This window comes from Globicephala melas, chromosome 6, assembly GCF_963455315.2.
Source record: "Globicephala melas chromosome 6, mGloMel1.2, whole genome shotgun sequence".
NCBI lineage: Eukaryota > Metazoa > Chordata > Mammalia > Artiodactyla > Delphinidae > Globicephala > Globicephala melas.
In genome coordinates this window covers 69,990,452-70,010,175 of record NC_083319.1, presented here as the reverse complement: position 1 = coordinate 70,010,175, position 19,724 = coordinate 69,990,452, and the positions used below count along the sequence as shown (strand labels likewise).

General features: G+C 38.1%; 1 protein-coding gene across 3 annotated transcripts in view; it reads right to left on the bottom strand.

Moving 5' to 3' along the window:
- The window catches only part of FOCAD (focadhesin), a 313,294-nt gene that overhangs the window by 20,220 nt on the left and 273,350 nt on the right, over positions 1-19,724 (bottom strand). For all 3 annotated transcript variants that reach the window (XR_009564338.1, XM_030840606.2, XM_060300979.2), the window contains exon 36: positions 1,065-1,193. Coding sequence is in view for 2 of the 3 variants with exons in the window: in XM_030840606.2 (XP_030696466.1) it covers positions 1,065-1,193 (129 nt within the window). In the remaining variant the exon portion in view is untranslated. The remainder of the gene's footprint in view (positions 1-1,064; positions 1,194-19,724) is intronic.

The window sequence follows — 19,724 nt, the reverse complement described above, 5'->3', positions numbered from 1 at the left end:
TAGACCCATTAATCACATGAATCCTTAAATATGGAAAACCTTTCCTGTCTTCAGAGAACCAGACAGATGACAGCATGAGAGGTCTTCAGCCCTCTGTTGTTTGCTTTGAAGATGGGGAAAGGGGGCCACAAGCCAAGGAGTATGGGCATCCTCTAGAAGCTGGAAAAGGAAGGGGAATGGATTCTCCCTGTCTTAGTCTGTTTGGACTGTTATAACAAAACACTACAGACTGGGTAGTTTATAAACAACAGGAATTTATTTCTCACAGTTCCGATGGCTGGAAGTCCAAGACCAGGGTGCCAACATGGTTGGGTTCCGGTGAAAGCCCTTTTCTAGGTTGCAGACTGCTGATTTCTTGCTGTGTCCTCACATTGTGGAAGGGACTGGGGAGCTCTGTGGGGCCTCTTTTATAAGGGCACTAATCCCATTCATGAGGGCTCCACCCTCATTACCTAATCACCCTCAAAGGCCCCACCCTCTAATACCATCACATTGAGGTTTAGGTTCTCAACATATGAATTTTCAGGGAACACAAACATTCAGGCCACATCACTCCCCTGGGCAACTAGGAAGGAATGCTGTTCTGCTGATATCTTGATCTTAGCCCAGTGAGAACCATGTTGGACTTCTGACCTACAGGACTATAAGATAATAAATTTGTGTTGTTTCAAGCCACTAAGTCTGTGGTAATTTGTTACAGCAGTAATAGCAAACTAATACAGCATCCCATAGGGCATTTCCTTGAAACCTGGAGTTCTGAAAATGCAGCTTGATAACCATCAAACCAGGCTTTCTGGGACCTGCACCACACGCCCAGCGACATGCACCATCTCAGTCGAGTATTGTTTTGATGAGTGCATCTGGTCTGTGTCTTCAAACCTCCTTCCCCTCCCCCTCAGCTATTTAGAAAGTGACTCAATGAAAGTAACCCAGCTGTCCCATCCAAGAAGACAAACCTCAAGTACCCAGACATCCATCCAGTCACTACCAATTGTGACACACAATTTTCTATTCAGGTCACATCCTAAAAGCAGAGTCTGAAGACCTAAAAACATGATATTTACCAAAGTTTAGCCTCATAAGTGGAGAGAGGAGTGCAGCCCAGTTCACAGGAGGATACTGGTAGCTTTCTCCAACAGTTGCTATGGGTTTCATCACAACTTTGAGAAGGGAAGGAGGCACAGATTCAGGACCTGCAACAGAAAGGAAAAAAATAATAAAATACTTCAACAGCATCATGAAACTGGAACATGCCAACTTTCCCTCCTTTCTACTAGTTTCAAAGGATTTGGTATCACAGCTTCAATTGTGTTCAACCTTTCAATTCTCACTTGCTGGAAACTTTGCTCCCTCTGTTCTTCTCTCTCTTATTTGTCTCCAGTCTTTCCCTCTTGCCTGGATAGGAATATTCCACATTGCTACTTAACTCTCTTCCATGTTCTCTCATGTCTTTTCATCCAGCTTCCTACAAAGAGTAACTTACTCTACATTATTGCCTTATTGCTCACTCACTCCTTAATCCACTTCTAGAAAAGGAGACAATCACTACCACTCAGGTCCATCTCCTTCTCAGGAGAATTGTTTACCTTCAGTCCCTGTGGCTCTAAATGGTACATTCTGTCCCATGTGATCCCTGCTTCTTCTTCTCCTCAGCCTGTGCCATGGCTGACTGCTCCACAGGTGAGCACCAGATATAACAGCTAATCCATAGGTTAACCAGCTATCTGTGACATAGCGCCATGTTCTTTTCTTTTTATTTTTTATTTTTCAGGTGGGAGGTAATTTGAAATTGAAAAAAATGAGACACTCTAGCAGTTCTAAGTGCAGCCATAACGTGAAGCCAGGGTTGGAGTAGCCATTGAGGGCCATATAGAAGTGAAGTTACAAGGAGGTCAGAAATGATGTATGAAAAAGTAGCAGACCAAGAAGAAGTAACTGCAGCAGCAGGATCAACATAAGCAGCAGAAGGGAAATCAGCATTAGCAGAAAGAGAAGCAGAATCAGCAAAAGGAAAAGCATCAGCAGCAAAAGGAAAAGCATCAGCAGGAAAAGGAAAAGCAGGGGTGGAATCAGCAGATAAAGCAGCAGCAGCAGACACCGAAACAGGGGAAAGCAGAGATGGGGGCAGAGTCAGCAAAAGGAAAAACAGCTGCAGAAAGGAAAAGCACGGGAGAAGGAGAAGCACAGGAAAAAGGAGAAGCACAGGAAAAAAGGAGAAGCAGAAGCAGAAAAAGCAGCTGACCTGGAGATCCTGAAAAGTGCAGAAGCAGAAGTAGGGGCAGAGTCAGCAAAAGAAAAAAGAGCTGCAGAAATAAGAAGCATGGAAAAAGGAGCAGCACAGGAGAAAGGAGAAGCAGAGTCAGAAAAAGCAGTAGAAAAGTAGAAGTATCAGCAGATGCTGAAAACAGGGAAGGAGAAATAAGTGGAGAGTCAGCAAAAGGAAAAACAGCTGTAGAAAGGAGAAGCACAGGAAAAGGAGAAGCAGAGGCAGAAAAAGCAGCAGAATCTGCAGACCCTGAAAAGTGGGGAAGCAGGAGCGGGGGCAGGGTCAGCAAAAGGAAAAACAGCTACAAAAAGGAGGAGCATAGGAAAAAGGAGAAGCACATGCAGAGTCAGCAAGAAAAGTAGAACAATTAGTAGAAGTTGAAAAACAGGGAGAAGCAGAGTCAATAAAAGGTCAAACAGTCAAGAAAGGAGAAGCATAGGGAAAGGGAAAAGGAGAAACATATAAAAATGGGCAAAGAGTTTGAAGACATTTTCCCAAAGATGGTACACAAATGGCAACAAAGATATGAAAAGATGTTCAACATTACTAATCATCAGAGAAATGCAAATCAAAACCACAGTAAGATATCACCTCATGGCCATTAGGATGGCTACTATTTTTTAAAAAAATAGAAAAAAACTGTGTTGGTAAGGATGTAGAGAAATTGGAACCCTTGTGAACTTCTGGTGGGATTATAAAATAGAACTGTTATGGAAAACAGTATGATGGCTCCTCAAAAAATTAAAAATAGACCTACCTTATGACCTAGCAATCCCACTTCCAAAAGAACTGAAAATAGAGTTTCGATGAGATATTTGCATGCCCAAGTCTATAGCAGTACTATTTTATTTTTTGACAGTAAAACAGTTACTTTATTTTTTTTTGTTTCGTTTTCAAAATTATATAATAATTTCTTCACATAGTTCAAAAAGCAGAAAAATCATTCTTATTTTTTAGGCAAATAAAGCATATTATAACTCTCCGTTCTACTACACCTTATTTTTCTCACTTATTGATGTGTCTTAGAGTCCTTCCCTATTAGTACCTTTTTTTTTTATACAGCAGGTTATTATTAGTCATCAATTTAATACACATCAGTGTATACATGTCAATCCCAATCGCCCAATACATCCCCCCACCCCCCAACCACTTTCCCCCCTTGGTGTCCATACATTTGTTCTCTACATCTGTGTTTCAATTTCTGCCCTGCAAACTGGTTCATCTGTACCATTTTTCTAGGTTCCACATACATGCATTAATATATGATATTTGTTTTCCTCTTTCTGACTTACTTCACTCCATATGACAGTCTCTAGATTCATCCATGTCTCAACAAATGACCCAATTTTGTTCCTTTTTATGGCTGAGTAATATTCCATTGTATATATGTACCACAACTTCTTTATCCATTCATCTGTTGATCGGCATTTAGGTTGCTTCCATGACCTGGCTATTGTAAATAGTGCTGCAGTGAACACTGGGGTGCATATGTCTTTTTGAATTGTGGTTTTCTCTGGGTATATGCCCAGTAGTGGGATTCCTGGGCCATATGGTAATTCTATTTTTAATTTTTTAAGGAACCTCCATACTGTTCTCCATAGTGGCTGTTATCAGTTTCCATTCCCACCAATGGTGTAAGAGGGTTCCCTTTTCTCCACACCCTCTCCAGCATTTGTTGTTTGTAGATTTTCTGATGAAGCCCATTCTGGTGTGAGGTGATACCTCATTGTAGTTTTGATTTGCATTTCTCTAATAATGAGAGATGTTGAGCAGCTTTTCATGTGCCTCTTGGCCATCTGTATGTCGTCTTTGGAGAAATGGCTATTTAGGTCTTCTGCCCATTTTTGGACTGGGTTGTTTGTTCTTTTAATATTGAGCAGCATGAGCTGTTTACATATTTTGGAGATTAATCCTTTGTCCGTTGATTTGTTTGCAAATATTTTCTCCCATTCTGAGGGTTGTCTTTTGGTCTTGTTTATGGTTTCCTTTGCTGTACAAAAGCTTTTAAGTTCCATTAGGGCCCATTTGTTTATTTTTGTTTTTATTTCCATTACTCTAGGAGGTGAAACAAAAAAGATCTTGCTGTGATTTATGTCAAAGAGTGTTCTTCCTATGTTTTCCTCTAAGAGTTTTATAGTGTCCGGTCTTACATTTAGGTCTCGAATCCATTTTGAGTTTATTTTGTGTATGGTGTTAGGGAGTGTTCTAATTTCATTCTTTTATATGTAGCTGTCCAGTTTTCCCAGCACCACTTATTGAAGAGACTGTCTTTTCTCCATTGTATATCCTTGCCTCCTTTATCATAGATTAGTTGACCATAGGTACGTGGGTTTACCTCTGGGCTTTCTATCCTGTTCCATTAATCTATGTTTCTGTTTCTGTGCCAGTACCATATTGTCTTGATTACTGTAGCTTTGTAGTATTGTCTGAAGTCAGGGAGTCTGATTCCTCCAGCTCTGTTTTTTTCCCTCAAGACTGCTTTGACTATTCGGGGTCTTTTGTGCCTCTGTAAAAATTTTAAGATTTTTTGTTATAGTTCCGTAAAAAATGCCACTGGTAATTTTATAGGGATTGCATTGAATCTGTAGATTGCTTTGGGTAGTATAGTTGTTTTCACAATATTGACTCTTCCCGTCCAAGAACATGGTATATCTCTCCATCTGTTGGTACCATCTTTAATTTCTTTCATCAGTGTCATAGTTTTCTGCATACAGGTCTTTTGTCTCCCTAGGTAGAATTATTCCTAGGTATTTTATTCTTTTTGTTGCAGTGGTAAATGGGAGTGTTTCCTTAATTTCTCTTTCAGATTTTTCATCATTAGGATGTGTATAGGAATGCCAGAGATTTCTATGCATTAATTTTGTATCCTGCAACTTTACCAATTTCACTGATTAGCTCTAGTAGTTTTCTGGTGGCATCTTTAGGATTCTCTATGTATAGGATCATGTCATCTGCAAACAGGGACAATTTTACTTCTTCTTTTCCAATCTGTGTTCCTTTTATTTCTTTTTCTTCTCTGATTGCCAAGGCTAGGACTTCCAAAACTATGTTGAATAATAGCATTGAGAGTGGACATCCTTGCCTTGTTCCTGATCTTAGAGGAAATGCTTTCAGTTTTTCACCATTGAGAATGATGTTTGCTGTGGGTTTGTCATATATGGCCTTTATTATGTTGAGGTAGGTTCCCTCTATGCCCACTTTCTGGAGAGTTTTTATCATAAATGGGTTTTGAATTTTGTCAAAAGCTTTTTCTGCATCTATTGAGATGATCATATGGTTTTTATTCTTCCATTTGTTAACATGGTGTATCACATTGATTGATTTGCGTGTATTGAAGAATCCTTGCATCCCTGGGATAAATCCCACTTGATCATTGTGTATGATCCTTTTAATGTGCTGCTGGATTGTGTTTCCTAGTATTTTGTTGAGTGTTTTTGCATCTATATTCATCAGTGATATTGGTCTGTAGTTTTCTTTCTTTGTGACATCCTTGTCTGGTTTTGGTATCAGGGTGATGGTGGCCTCGTAGAATGAGTTTGGGAGTGTTCCTCCCTCTGCTATATTTTGGAAGAGTTTGAGAAGGATAGGTGTTAGCTCTTCTCTAAATGTTTGATAGAATTCACCTGTGAAGCCATCTGGTCCTGGGCTTTTGTTTGTTGGAAGATTTTTAATCACAGTTTCAATTTCATTACCTGTAATTGGTCAGTTCATATTTTCTATTTCTTCCTGGTTCAGTCTTGGAAGGTTATACCTTTCTAACAATTTGTCCATTTCTTCCAGGTTGTCCATTTTATTGGCATAGAGTTGCTTGTAGTAGTCTCTTAGGATGCTTTGTATTTCTGCGGTGTCTGTTGTAACTTCTCCTTTTTCATTTCTAATTTTATTTATTTGAGTCCTCTCCCTCTTTTTCTTGATGAGTCTGGCTAATGTTTTATCAATTCTGTTTATCTTCTCAAAGAACGAGCTTTTAGTTTTATTGTTCTTTGCTATTGTTTTCTTTATTTCTATTTCATTTATTTCTGCTCTGATCTTTATGATTTCTTTCCTTCTGCTAACTTTGGGTTTTGTTTGTTCTTCTTTCTCTAGTTCTGTTAGTTGTAAGGTTAGATTATTTATTTGAGATTTTTCTTGTTTCTTGAGGTAGGCTTCTATTGCTATAAACTTCCCTCTTAGAACTGCTTTTGCTGCATGCCACAGGTTTTGGATTGCCGTGTGTTCACTGTCATTTGTCTCTAGGTATTTTTTTATTTCCTCTTTGATTTCTTCAGTGATCTCTTGGTTATTCAGTAACGAAGTGTTTAGCATCCACGTGTTTGTGTTTTTTACTTTTCCCCTGTAATTCATTTCTAATCTCATAGCATTGTGGTCAGAAAAGATGCTTGATATGATTTCTATTTTCTTAAATTTACTGAGACTTGATTTGTGACCCAAGATGTGATCTATCCTGGAGAATGTTCCGTGCAAACTTGAGAAGAAACTGTAATCTGCTGTTTTGGATGGAATGTCCCATAAATATCAATTAAATCTATCTGGTCTATTGTGTCATTTAAAGCTTCTGTTTCCTTATTTATTTTCATTTTGGATGATGTGTCCATTGGTGTAAGTGAGGTGTTAAAATACTCCACTATTATTGTGGTACTGTCGATTTTCTCTTTTACAGCTGTTAGCAGTTGCATTATGTATTGAGGTGGTCCTATGTTGGGTGCATATATATTCATAGTTGTTATATCTTCTTCTTGGATTGATCCCTTGATCATTATGTAGTGTCCTTCCTTGTCTCTTGTAACATTCTTTATTTTAAAGTCTATTTTATCTGAAATGAGTATTGCTACTCCAGCTTTCTTTTGATTTCCATTTGCATGGAATATCTTTTTCCATCCCCTCACTTTCAGTCTGTATGTGTCCCTAGGTCTGAAGTGGGTCTCTTGTAGACAGCATATAAATGGGTCTTGTTTTTGTATGCATTCAGCAAGCCTGTGTCTTTTGGTTGTAGCATTTAATCCATTCACGTTTAAGGTAATTATCGATATGCATGTTCCTATGACCATTTTCTTAATTGTTTTGGGTTTGTTTTTGTAGGTCCTTTTCTTGTCTTGTGTTTCCCACTTAGAGAAGTTCCTTTAGCATTTGATGTAGAGCTGGTTTGGTGGTGCTGAATTCTCTTAGCTTTTGCTTGTCTGTAAAACTTTTGATTTCTCCATTGAATCTGAATGAGATCTTTGCAGGGTAGAGTAATCTTGGTTGTAGGTTCTTCCCTTTCATCACTTTAAGTATATCATGCCACTCCCTTCTGGCTTGTAGAGTTTCTGCTGAGAAATCAGCTGTTAATCTTATGGGAGTTCCCTTGTATGTTATTTGTTGTTTTTCCCTTGCTGCTTTCAATAATTTCTCTTTGTCTTTAATTTTTGCCAATTTGATTACTATGTATCTCGGCATGTTTCTCCTTGGGTTTATCCTGTATGGGACTCTCTGGGCTTCCTGGACTTCGGTGGCTATTTCCTTTCCCACGTTAGGGAAGTTTTTGACTATAATTTCTTCAAATATTTTCTCGGGTCCTTTCTCTCTCTCTCTTCTCCTTCTGGGACCCCTATAATGTGAATGTTGTTGCATTTAATGTTGTCCCTGAGGTCTCTTAGGCTGTCTTCATTTCTTTTCATTCTTTTTTCTTTGTTCTGTTCCACAGCAGTGAATTCCACCATTCTGACTTCCAGGTCACTTATCCATTCTTCTGCCTCAGTTACTCTGCTATTGATTCCTTCTAGTGTAGTTTTCATTTCAGTTATTGTATTGTTCATCTCTGTTTGTTTGTTCTTTAATTTTTCTAGATCTTTGTTAAACATTTCTTGCATCTTCTCGATCTTTGCCTCCATCGTTTTTCCAGGGTCCTGGATCATCTTCACTATCATTATTCTGAATTCTTTTTCTGGAAGGTTGCCTATCTCCACTTCATTTAGTTGGTTTTCTGGGGTTTTATCTTGTTCCTTCATCTGGTACATAGCCCTCTGCCTTTTCATCTTGTCTATCTTTCTGTGAATGTTTTTTGTTCCACAGGCTGCAGGATTGTAGTTCTTCTTGCTTCTGCAGTCTGCCCTCTGGTGGATGAGGCTAAGAGGCTTGTGTAGGCTTCCTGATGGGAGAGACTGGTGGTGGGTAGAGCTGGGTGTTGCTCTGGTGGGCACAGCTAGGTAAAACTTTAATCCGCTTGACTGCTGATGGGCGGGGCTGGGTTCCCTCCCTGTTGGTTGTTTGGCCTGAGGCAACCCAACACTGGAGCCTACCTGGGCTCTTTGGTGGAACTAATGGCAGACTCTGGGAGGGTTCATGCCAAGGAGTGACAAACTGGATAATCTAGATGAAATGGACTTCCGAGAACTTCTGCTGCTACTGTCCTTGTCCCCGCAGTGAGCCACAACCCCCACCTCCACCCCGCCTCTGCAAGAGACCCTCCAACACTAGCAGGTGGGTCTGGTTCAGTCTCCCCTGGGTTCACTGCTCCTTCGCCTGGGTCCCGATGTGCACACTAGTTTGTGTGTGCCCTCCGAGAGTGGAGTCTCTGTTTCCCCCAGTCCTGTTGAAGTCCTGAAAACAAATCCCACAAGACTTCAAAGTCTGATTCTCTAGGAATTCCTCCTCCCATTGCCGGACACCCATGTTGGGAAGCCTGACGTGGGGCTCATAACCTTCACTCCAGTGGGTGGATTTCTGTGGTATAAGTGTTCGCCAGTCTGTAAGTCACCCACCCAGCAGTTATGGAATTTGATTTTGCTGTGATTGCGCCCCTCCTACTGTCTCACTGTGGCTTCTCCTTTGTCTTTGGATGTGGGGTATCTTTTCTGGTGAGATCCAGTGTCTTCCTGTCAATGACTGTCCAGCAGCTAGTTGTGATTCTGGTGTTCTTACAAGAGGGAGTGAGAGCACGTCCTTCTACTCTGCCATCTTGGTTCAGCTCCTCCGTAGCAGTACTATGCACAATAGTCAAGAGCAACCCAAATGTCCATTGATGGAAAAATGGATAAACAAAATGTGATATATACACAGAATGGAACAGTATTCAACTTTAAAAAGAAAAGAAATCCTGTTATATGCTACATGTCCTCAACCTTGAGGACACTATGCTAAGTGAGATATATCAGTCAAAAGACAAATACTATATGATTCCACTTATACCTGGCATCTAAAATAGTCAAATTAATAGATATGGAAAGTAGAATTGTGGTTACCACGGGTCGGGGAAGGGAAAAAGGGTAAGTATTATTGCTTAGTGGGTACAAAGTTTCAGTTTTGCAAGATGAAAAAGTTCTGGAGATTAGTTTAACAATGATGTGAATATACTTAACACTATATAAATGTATACTTAAAAATGGTTATGATGGTAAATTTTAAATGTTTTTTATAATTTAAAAAAAGTTTAAAAAAAAGGAGAGACTTTTGGTTTCCGGTTGTGCATGTAAGGAGCTTGGAAGTTACCACTCTGGTATAAAAGTAAAAAGCTGAACAGACTGAAGAATCAACAACTCTTCTTGGATCCTTAAGAAAGGGAAGAACACAGGGCAAACTGCTGCCTCCAAGACTAGAGAGACAGGCAGATGAATACAGGGAGTCATGGCTTATCAGAGCAGAGACTCATGAGTGGATGCTGCAGGAACAGTGCTGGGGTAAGAAAATCTGAACTACAATTGATGCAATGCTGGAGGGCCCACAAATTTGATAACCTAGATGAAATGACCCAATTCTTTGAAAGACACAATCTGCCAAAATTCATACAAGAAGATACAGACAATCTGAATAGAACTACATCTATTTAAAAACTGAATCAATAATTAATAACCTTCCAAAAGAGAAAGCAACAGGCCCAGATGGGTTCACTGCTGAACTCTACCAAACATTTAAAGAAGAAATTATACCAATTCTCTTTAATCTCTTTCAGAAGATAAAAGCAGAGGGAATATTACCTAACTCATTCCATGAGGATGGCATTACCCTAATAGCAAAACCAGACTAAGACATAAGAAAACTACAGATATTTCTTATGAACATAGATGCAAAAATCTTTAAGAAAATATTAGCCAATTAAATCCAACAATGTATAAAAAGAATTATACACCACAACCAAGTAGAACTTATCCCAGGTATGCAAGGCTGGTTCAACATTTGAAAATCAATTAATGTAATCTATCACATCAGTAGCCTAAAGAAGAAAAATCATATGAATATATATCAATAAATGCAGAAAAAGCATTTGACAAAATCCAGCACCCATTCATGATAAAAACTCTCAGTAAACTAGGAATACAGCGGAACTTCATCAACTGGATAAAGCATATCTATAAAAAAATAACCTTCATCAACTAGATAAAGCATATCTATTAAAAAAAACAGCTAACATCATACTTATTGATGAAAAACTAGGATTAGGAACAAGGCAAGGATGTTTCTTCTCACCATGGCATTTCAATATTATATTGGAAGACCTAGCTTACACAATAAGATAAGAAAATTAAATAACAGGTATACTGATTGGGAAGGAAGATGCAAGTAACTAAGATTAGAAATGAAAGTGATGACACTGCTATCAACCTTACAGAAATAAAAAGGATTATAAGAGAAAGCTATGAAAAAGTTGTATGTAACAAATTGGATAATCTAGATGAAATGGACAAATTCACACACCTAAAAACACACAAATTACCAAAACCGACTCAAGAACAAATAGAAAATATGAACAGACCTATAACAAGTAAAGAGACTGAATCAGTAATCAAAGACCTCCCAACAAAGAAAAGTTCAGAACCAGATGGTTTTCCTGGTGAATTCTACCAAACACTTAAAGAAGAATTCACACCAATCCTTCTCAGTTTCTTCCAAAAAACAGAAGAGGAGGGAATACTTCCTAGCTCATTCTATGGGACCAGCATTAGCCTGATACCAAAGCTAGATGAAGACAACACAATAAAAGAAAACTACAAACCACTCCTTGTTATGTATATAGATGTGTAAATTCTCAACAAAACACTAGTAAACTGAATCCAAGGGCATATTAAAAGGACTATACATGATGACCACGCAGGATTTATCCCAGGAATAAAAGTGCTATACAACATAAGAAAATCAATCAATGTAATATATACCACATTAACAGAATGAAGGGAGGAAAAACATATGATCATCTCAACTGACACAGAGAGCTTTTGATAAAATCCAACATTCTTTCATGACAAAAAAATACTCATAAAATTAGGAATAGAATGGAATTATCTTAATATGATAAAGTGCATTTGTGAAAAAACCCACAGTGAAAATCATATTCAATGATGCAAGACTGTAATCTTTTCCTCTACAATCAGGAACAAGACAAGGATGCTCACTGTCACCACTTTGTATTGGATGTTCTAGCCAGAGCCATTAGGCAAGAAAAAGAAATAAAAGGCATCCAGATTGGAAAGGAAAAAGTAAAGCTATCTCTATTTGCAGATGACATGATCCTATACACAGAAAAAGAGAAGTTAGTAAAGTTACAGGGTATAAGATCAACAAGCAAAAATTATTTGTGTTTCTATATCCCAGCAATGAATAATCTGAAAAGGAAATTAAGAAACAATTCCACATGCAATAGTACCCAAAAGAATAAAATATCGGGAAATAAATTTAACCAAGGTAAAAGACACACACACTGAAAGTACAAAACATTGCTGAAGGAAGTAAAAGAAAATCTAAATAAATGGAAAGACATCTTGAGTTCATGGATTGGAATATTTAATATTGTTAAGATGATACTACTCAAAGCTATCTACAGATTCAACACAATACCTATCAAAATTTCAACAACCTTTTTTGCAGAAATGGAAAAGTTGATTCTCAAATTTATATGAAATTGCAAGGGGGCCCAAATAGTCAAAACAATCTTGAAAAAGGAAAATTTAAAGGATTCACACATACCAATTTCAAAACTTACTACAGAGCTACAATAATCAAAACAGTGTGGTACTGGCAAATATAAGGATAGACATATAACAAATGGAATAGAATTGGGAGGCCAGAAATAAACCCAAACATTTATGGCCAATTGATTTTTGACAAGGGTCCTAAGACCACTCAATAGGAGAAAGAAGGGTCTCTTCAACAAATAGTGCTGGGACAACTAGGTATTCAGGTGTAAATAATGAAGCTGGATCCCTACCTAACACCACATACAAAACTTAACTTAAAATGGGTCAATGAAAATATAAGAATTAAATTGTAAAACTCTTAGAAGAAAACATAGAGGTAAGTCTTCATGACCTTTGATTTGGCAATGAATTCTTAGGTATGACCAAAAATATGAGCAACAAAAGGAAAAAAGATGAATTGGACTTTGTCAGTGCTAAAAACTTGTGTGTCCAAGGATATTATCAACAAATTGATAAGACAACCTAGAGAATGCAATAAAACATTGGCAAATTGTATATATGATAAGGGTCCAGTATCCAGAATACACAAATAATTCTTAAAATTCGAAAACAAAAAGACAATCTAGTTTTTAAAATGATCAAAGGACTTGAACAGATAATTCTCCGAAGAAGATATACCAACAAGTAGTTGAAGTTGCTTAACCTCATTAGTCATTAGGGAAACACAAATCAAAACTAAGTGATCACTTCACATTCAATAGGATGATAATAATAATGATAATAATAATCATGGAGAAAGAACAAATGTTGGCAAGGATGTGGAGGAATTGGAACCCTCATACATTGCTAGTAGGAATATAAAATGGTGCAGCCACTGTGGAAAAACAGTTTGGCAGTTCCTCAAAAAATTATATGGAATTACTATATGACTGAGCAATTCCACCCCTAGATACATACCCCAAAGAATTGAAAACTGGTATTCAAACAAAAACCTGTACACAAGTCTCCACAGCAGCACCACTCATAATGGCCAAAAGGTAGAAACAACCCAAATGCCCATGAACAGATGAATGGATAAATAAAATGCATATCCATGCACTGGAATATTATTCAGTCATAAAAAAGGAACTAAATATTGATACTTGCCACCACATGGATGAACATTGACAACATTATGCTAAGCGAAAGAAGCCCATCACAAAAGGCCATATGGCATATGATGCCATTTAAATGAAATATGCAGAATAGGCAAATCCACAGAGACAGAAAGCAGATTTTGGCTGTTAGGGGCTGAGGGAAATGGGGGAATGGAAGCAATTGCTCAGGGAGTACAAGGTTTCCTTTTGGGGTGATGAAAATGTTCTGGAACTAGACAGTGGCCTAATATTGTGAATGTACTAAACGCCACTGAATTGTACACTTTAAAATGGTTAAAATGATAAATTTTATGTTATGTGTCTTTTACCACACACACACAGACACACACACACTCACACACACAAGCACAAGAAGAAGAGAAAGGGATGAAGCAGTCTTTGATGAGAAAAGCAGAATCCATGGAAGAGATCGATACAGTGCAGCCCTGGGCAGGCAGACAGAAAGCAAGATAAAGTCTTGATGCCTGGTATCTTTCTGCTCCTGATACTCTGAGGGTTGAGAATAGTTTCTGTCCTTAGATTTCTGGGAAACCTATGAATCCTTGCAGTAAATACTGAGTCACTTGAAGCAAGTCATTGTTTTCTGTAATAAAAATTACCCTAACATAATTGCTATCACTGCCTAAGCTCATTTACTCATAATTTCACAGACTACTTAGGCGTTGATGACTAGTAAACCCATACTTCTAATGCAGGCCTTTCTCTGATGTTTCTACAGCTATCTCAAGAATCAGCATATTTTCTTAGGTAGCCCCCAACAAACCTACCTCTGTACCTTTGCCTCTGCCAACTTGGGAAAGTATAATAAAACTAGTTGTGTGCCTTCCAGTGCTGTTTCTCTCCCCTCCAACCAATACTTTTTTGCTTTTTGAAAATGTTAAAAGCTCAACACACCTGCCACTCTTCTATGCTGTGTTACCAGTAACTGAAGCTTTATTTCAATTCCACCTTGTGATGTAGTACTAGGATTATAGGAAATATTATCAGGGAGTTAACCATTGCTATTACAAGTAGAAGAATTTCTGACCAAAAAAGTAAATATATTCTTAAACACATTCATTTATTCAACTGAGTATCTATTAGCTACCAGACAGTGGAGACGGTGTTGAACAGGCAGAAGAGGTCACCATGCTCATGGAGCTTATACTCTAGTGACAGGACAAACAGACAAGGAAAAATCAGGTGTGATAAAAATAAAAATGCTATGATAGGAATTAACTGGTTGGGTATTCACATAACTCTATACTGATTATCCACATATGGCAGCTGTCCACACACAAAGTTGTCTGCAAATTGGAGTCTTTGATTTCACAAAACAACGACAACAAAATTTAAGCTGCTCTTGGGGGGGCCTTTTGGCTCACGATTCATAGAAATAGCCTAATGAACTGGCAGATAGTATAGTAAATATCTGGACATAGAATTACTCTTCACTGGGCTTCCCTGGTGGTGCGGTGGTTAAGAATCCGCCTGCCAATGCAGGGGACACGGGTTCGAACCCTGGTCCGGGAAGATCCCACATGCAACGGAGCAACTAAGCCCGTGCACCACAACTACTGAGCCTGCTCTCTAGAGCTCATGAGCCACAACTACTGAAGCCTGTGTGCCTAGAGCTCAGGCTCCGCAACAAGAGAAGCCACTGCAATGAGAAGCCCTCACACTGCAATGAAGACCCAACACAGCCAAAAATAAATAAATTTATAAAAATAATGTTCTATATTCTAGAAATGCCATTACCAGGTAGGAAAAGCTTATTATTCTAAAAAAAAAAAAAAAAAAAAGAATTACTCTTCACTCCTATTAAGGACATAAATCCAATTCTATATGGTAAATCTTTAATTCATAAGCAGATTTCTGTTAAATTTTTTTCTCAGATCAAGTGTTTTTAAAACTATATAAAATTATATTCCAGGTCCTTCTATAGAATTCACTACAGAAAACTTGCAGTTTCCAGAGGATCTAGAGAATCAGGAGAGACATTCAACCTGTCCTCTAATACCAGGACCCAATGTAAAATATGGTCATTTTCTATATCCTTTATTGCTTAGACAACAAACTCTCTCTTGACAGGAGAACAGAACTTTCACCAGTAACTGCACTTTACTATCTAAACACTTTACATGTTGCTTCCATACTCTTTAGAACTGACCTAATTAATATACAAGCAAGTGTCAGAAACAAGGAGAACTTGTAAAATGGAGCACAGGGGTGAAAATCAAGTAAGTACTATAATGCAATACATTTCCCACTTTTTAAAAAAGCAGAGAATCAGTATGGACTAGCATAGCTAGAATCACACAAAATTTTCCACTATATTTGCAGGGAACTAATTCTGAAACCAACTGGAATGAAAGAAATTATAGCAGCTGTTAGGAATGGAGAAAATACCTGGTAGTGCTAAGCATTTGCGGGGGATATGGAGAGAGAGCGAGCCCCCAAATGGGAGAACAGAGTCACATGGTTCCCTCCCCAGAGATCTTCAGCATTGGACACGAGAATCCAAATCTAAGCTATGGGAAGGATCAGTTCCCTTATTACAGAGCTCTATCTTTCACCCAAGTGCCTTAGACAAAAAGAAATACTGGAATGCTTTATAGACAATGGATTTGGAACTGAGAAGACCTAACAGTACTTGTTAAAAGGATCCAGATGTCTTAAAATCCGGTACAAAGTTGCTTTAAATCCCTCATCCAGTTGACAGCCTCAAAGAACCCTGATATAAATGGCATATCCGAACATAATGCATTACAACAGGACCCATTTATCACACATACTCTGGCTACAAAAAGGATCAGATCTCAATGCCACAATGCACATGTGTAACTCCTATAGGAAAAGTCTGGTAACAAGTAGGCTAACAGCCACTGGTGTGTCTGTTCCCCATCACCAGCATGTCGCTTGTAATGGTGTGGATATGTCTTTACCTTCTCCATCATTAGCATTGTTTAGAAGCAATATATATAATATATGTATATACACATATATAATATATATATTATATGATTACACACACACACACACACACACACACATATATATATGTTTAAAGTGGTAGATCAACAAATACTTGAAAACGATTACATGCCAAGTACTCTGTACTAAGCATTTAGGATAAAACCCACATGTTCTTCCTGCCCTTGAGGAAATTACAGTCTACTGGGAAAGACAGACTTTAAACAAAGAATCACAAATAATTAAGCAAATAATTTCACATACGTAAAGTACTATGAAAAACATAAAGTATCACATAAGAAATCTACACTAATCTGGGAACATCAGGGAATCCTGTCTTATCCTCCACTGAGGAAAGGATGTTTAAAACAAGATGGAAAGGATGAGTCGAATTTTTCTAGACAAAGTCCTTAGAAAACACAGGTAGACATAATGACAGCATGACATATTTTGAGAGATTAACAGATGCTTAGCCCCTTGCCAGAAACCACTCTATAATCAAGACAGCTGTTGAAAACAGTTGATGATTCCAATATGTCAGTCAGATACTAAGAGTTGGTAGGATGTTCTTTCTTAGGACCAAGTACTTCAATATCATCCAGTGTTATCAGAAACAAAAACATCCCTGAGCCCCTTAGCACCAGGAAGGCTGCCAAGCAGGGTGGCTGCTCAGTGGAAATCAGGACCTGGGAGAGAGGAAGGCAGCTTTAGCAGGACTGTGGCAAATACATTGAGAATAATGGGAGTCAGGTTTCTTAAAGTCAGAGAAGAAAGTTACAAATGAGAAGGAGGAAATGCAGAAGGAAGCCTGTGATGTTGAATTGGAGATATTGGTGTGAACTCAAGTTTTTCAATATATATAGCTAGATATAAGAATAAATATAGACAATATGTGAGAGAGAAAGAGAGAGAGGGAGGGAGGGAGGGAAAGAAGGAGAGAAAGAGAGAATTTCCTAACTGTCCACTGAAAGGGCCTAGGAGCAGTGATTATCGCAGTAGCAATGCAGTAATTTGCACCCAAGATCTTGGCTTCTAAATATCTTTCTCCACGAGAAGAAACTTGAGTTACCTGGCTATTACAAGGCTGAGGATAATACAAGATGAACCTAGAACATCTTTGTGTGCCACAAAGAAAAGGAGGTACTCAAAGAATGATAAGGTTATCTCAAAAGGACACAAGAGTCAACTTAAAGAGGCTCTTTCTGATCTAGTCTGGAACAATTTGAGGATCAAAATCATGAATAACTGAATAATAAATAATTGAATAATAGGAGTTCAGCAGTCCATATTGAAAGAAAGAAAGAAAGGAAGAAAGAAAAAGAAAGGAAGCAAGGAAAGAAGGAAGGATGAAAGAGGGAGGGAGGGAAGGAGGCAGCTTTTCCTTTCAGAAGAAAGCCTACCAAAAAGTGTAAATGGGATAATGGAATTTTAAGAATCACCTATTGGCAATCATCAGAGTAATAACTCAGTCAAGAAAACATTAATGGATACCCAAACTAATGGGTGAAAGTAGGATGAAAATGGGATATTCATAAAGTCTCAAAATATCTCCACATAAAATATTTCTTGATGATAAAAGGAAAGGAGGAACTTTAATGAGGAGACACCTGGAAGAGATCACCTTATCCAAGTGATCAAAGTTAGCATCACTTTGGTGGAGGAAGACAGACATCGTGTACCACCCGAAGGGATGCAGTGAGCAGAGCAGGCCTCCATGGCTGTAACATTCTTGCCAAAGATGACTGACCTCTCATGTGAGGAACACCAGGCAAACCCAAACAGAAAAGTGCTCTGTAAAACAACTGGCTTCTAATCCTAAAACACGTTAAAGTCATGAAAGAACAACCGAGGCAATGTTCCAGACTGAAGGGGACCAAAGAGATGACAAGTGTGACATTCTGGATTAAATTCTTGTTCTGCTAAAGCCATCATTTGGGCTGTCAGGGAAACTTGAATAGGGTCTCTGGGTGAAAGGAATATAGAAGTGATCTGGCTGTTTTCACTTTTTGGTAAGTTTTAAATTATTTTAAAATAAAAAGTAAAATAAATTTTAAAGCACATCTAACATTTAATTAAAAAAAACGACATCTCAAATAGTAAATACATACAAAAATGTTCATTCCTTCTGACAATGAATGCAAATTAAAGTAGTCTTAAAGTATCATTTTATACCTGCTTGGCTTTTATTGTAGTCATTTGTTTTATCTATCTGATGGTTTGCTTTGTAATATGATAACTAGAAAGGGTTTATTCTTTATTTGTTTCCTAAGCACTGTTACATAAAGTGAAGCTGTGAGAAAAGCGTGGAAAAGATTCTCGTTCAGAGCCCCCAGAAAGAACCCACCCTACCAACGCCTTGACTTCTGACTTCTTGCCTCCTGAACTGAAGGTTTCCCCTGCCTGTGGCAGACACCAGAGAGTCACCACCAGGGATGCAGGGATGCAAAAAAGGACACAGGCAGAAAGACACAGAGAACTCCCAACCTGAGCTTCCTCAAGTGCCTTCACTTCCATTGCTGTTCTTGCCTGATCGGAAGTTGTGCCAGTGTGCCTTCCTTTCCTCTCCTTGCCAACACCTTTGACTATCCCGGCACCCAGAGCTGCATTCACTGTGATTGAAGGTCCATGTTTTATATTCTGTCTTCACAACGAGCTCGTCAGCCTGAGGATGGCTCATAAACTCATAATCCTTACAAAAAACTCTAGAAAGAAGATTCAATTATTTTCTCCACTTTACAGAAGCAATTGAGGATTACAGACTTAAGTAGCTTGCCTGAAGTGACATAGCCAGCAGGCAGTATAAGTGGGGTATGAACCCAGGCAGTCTGGCTCCCACGCTTTTAACCTCTATGATATGCTGCTGTACTATGATACTCAGACAGGGCCGAGGTACTGAAATCTGCTACAGTCCTTTTGAAGAGCAATGAGGCCATGCCATCTCTGTAGTCATCAAATCCTCAGACTCTTGGCCACTAATAAATTGCTGACAGTTTATCCTAAGGAAAGCTATATGCACAAGGATGTTCTCTATAATGGAAACATTTTAAATGATCTATAGGGTAATGGGTTAGTTATGATTCATCGACTTGACGGAACATTCTACAGTCAGTCATTATCATTATTAATGATAATGGTAATCATTTTTAATGATAATTATGGAGATATATGGAAAATAGGGAAATGTTTACAATATAATATTAAGTTAAAAAATACAAAGTTTATGTATACTGGTAAATATGTAAACATTGTGTGTGCATAACAGGAACAAATTAAAAAGTAAAATTTTTAAATGATAATAGCTGTTAGAAAGTCATGGGATAATTGGTGACTTTTTTCCTTTCAAATATTTTTATGATGTTTACAACAAAAAAATAGAAATTAAATACTCCCCAAACATATCATATTAAAACCTGTCTAGAAAGTGATGCAAGGATTCTTTTCATGCTTCCTCAACCCTTCTTT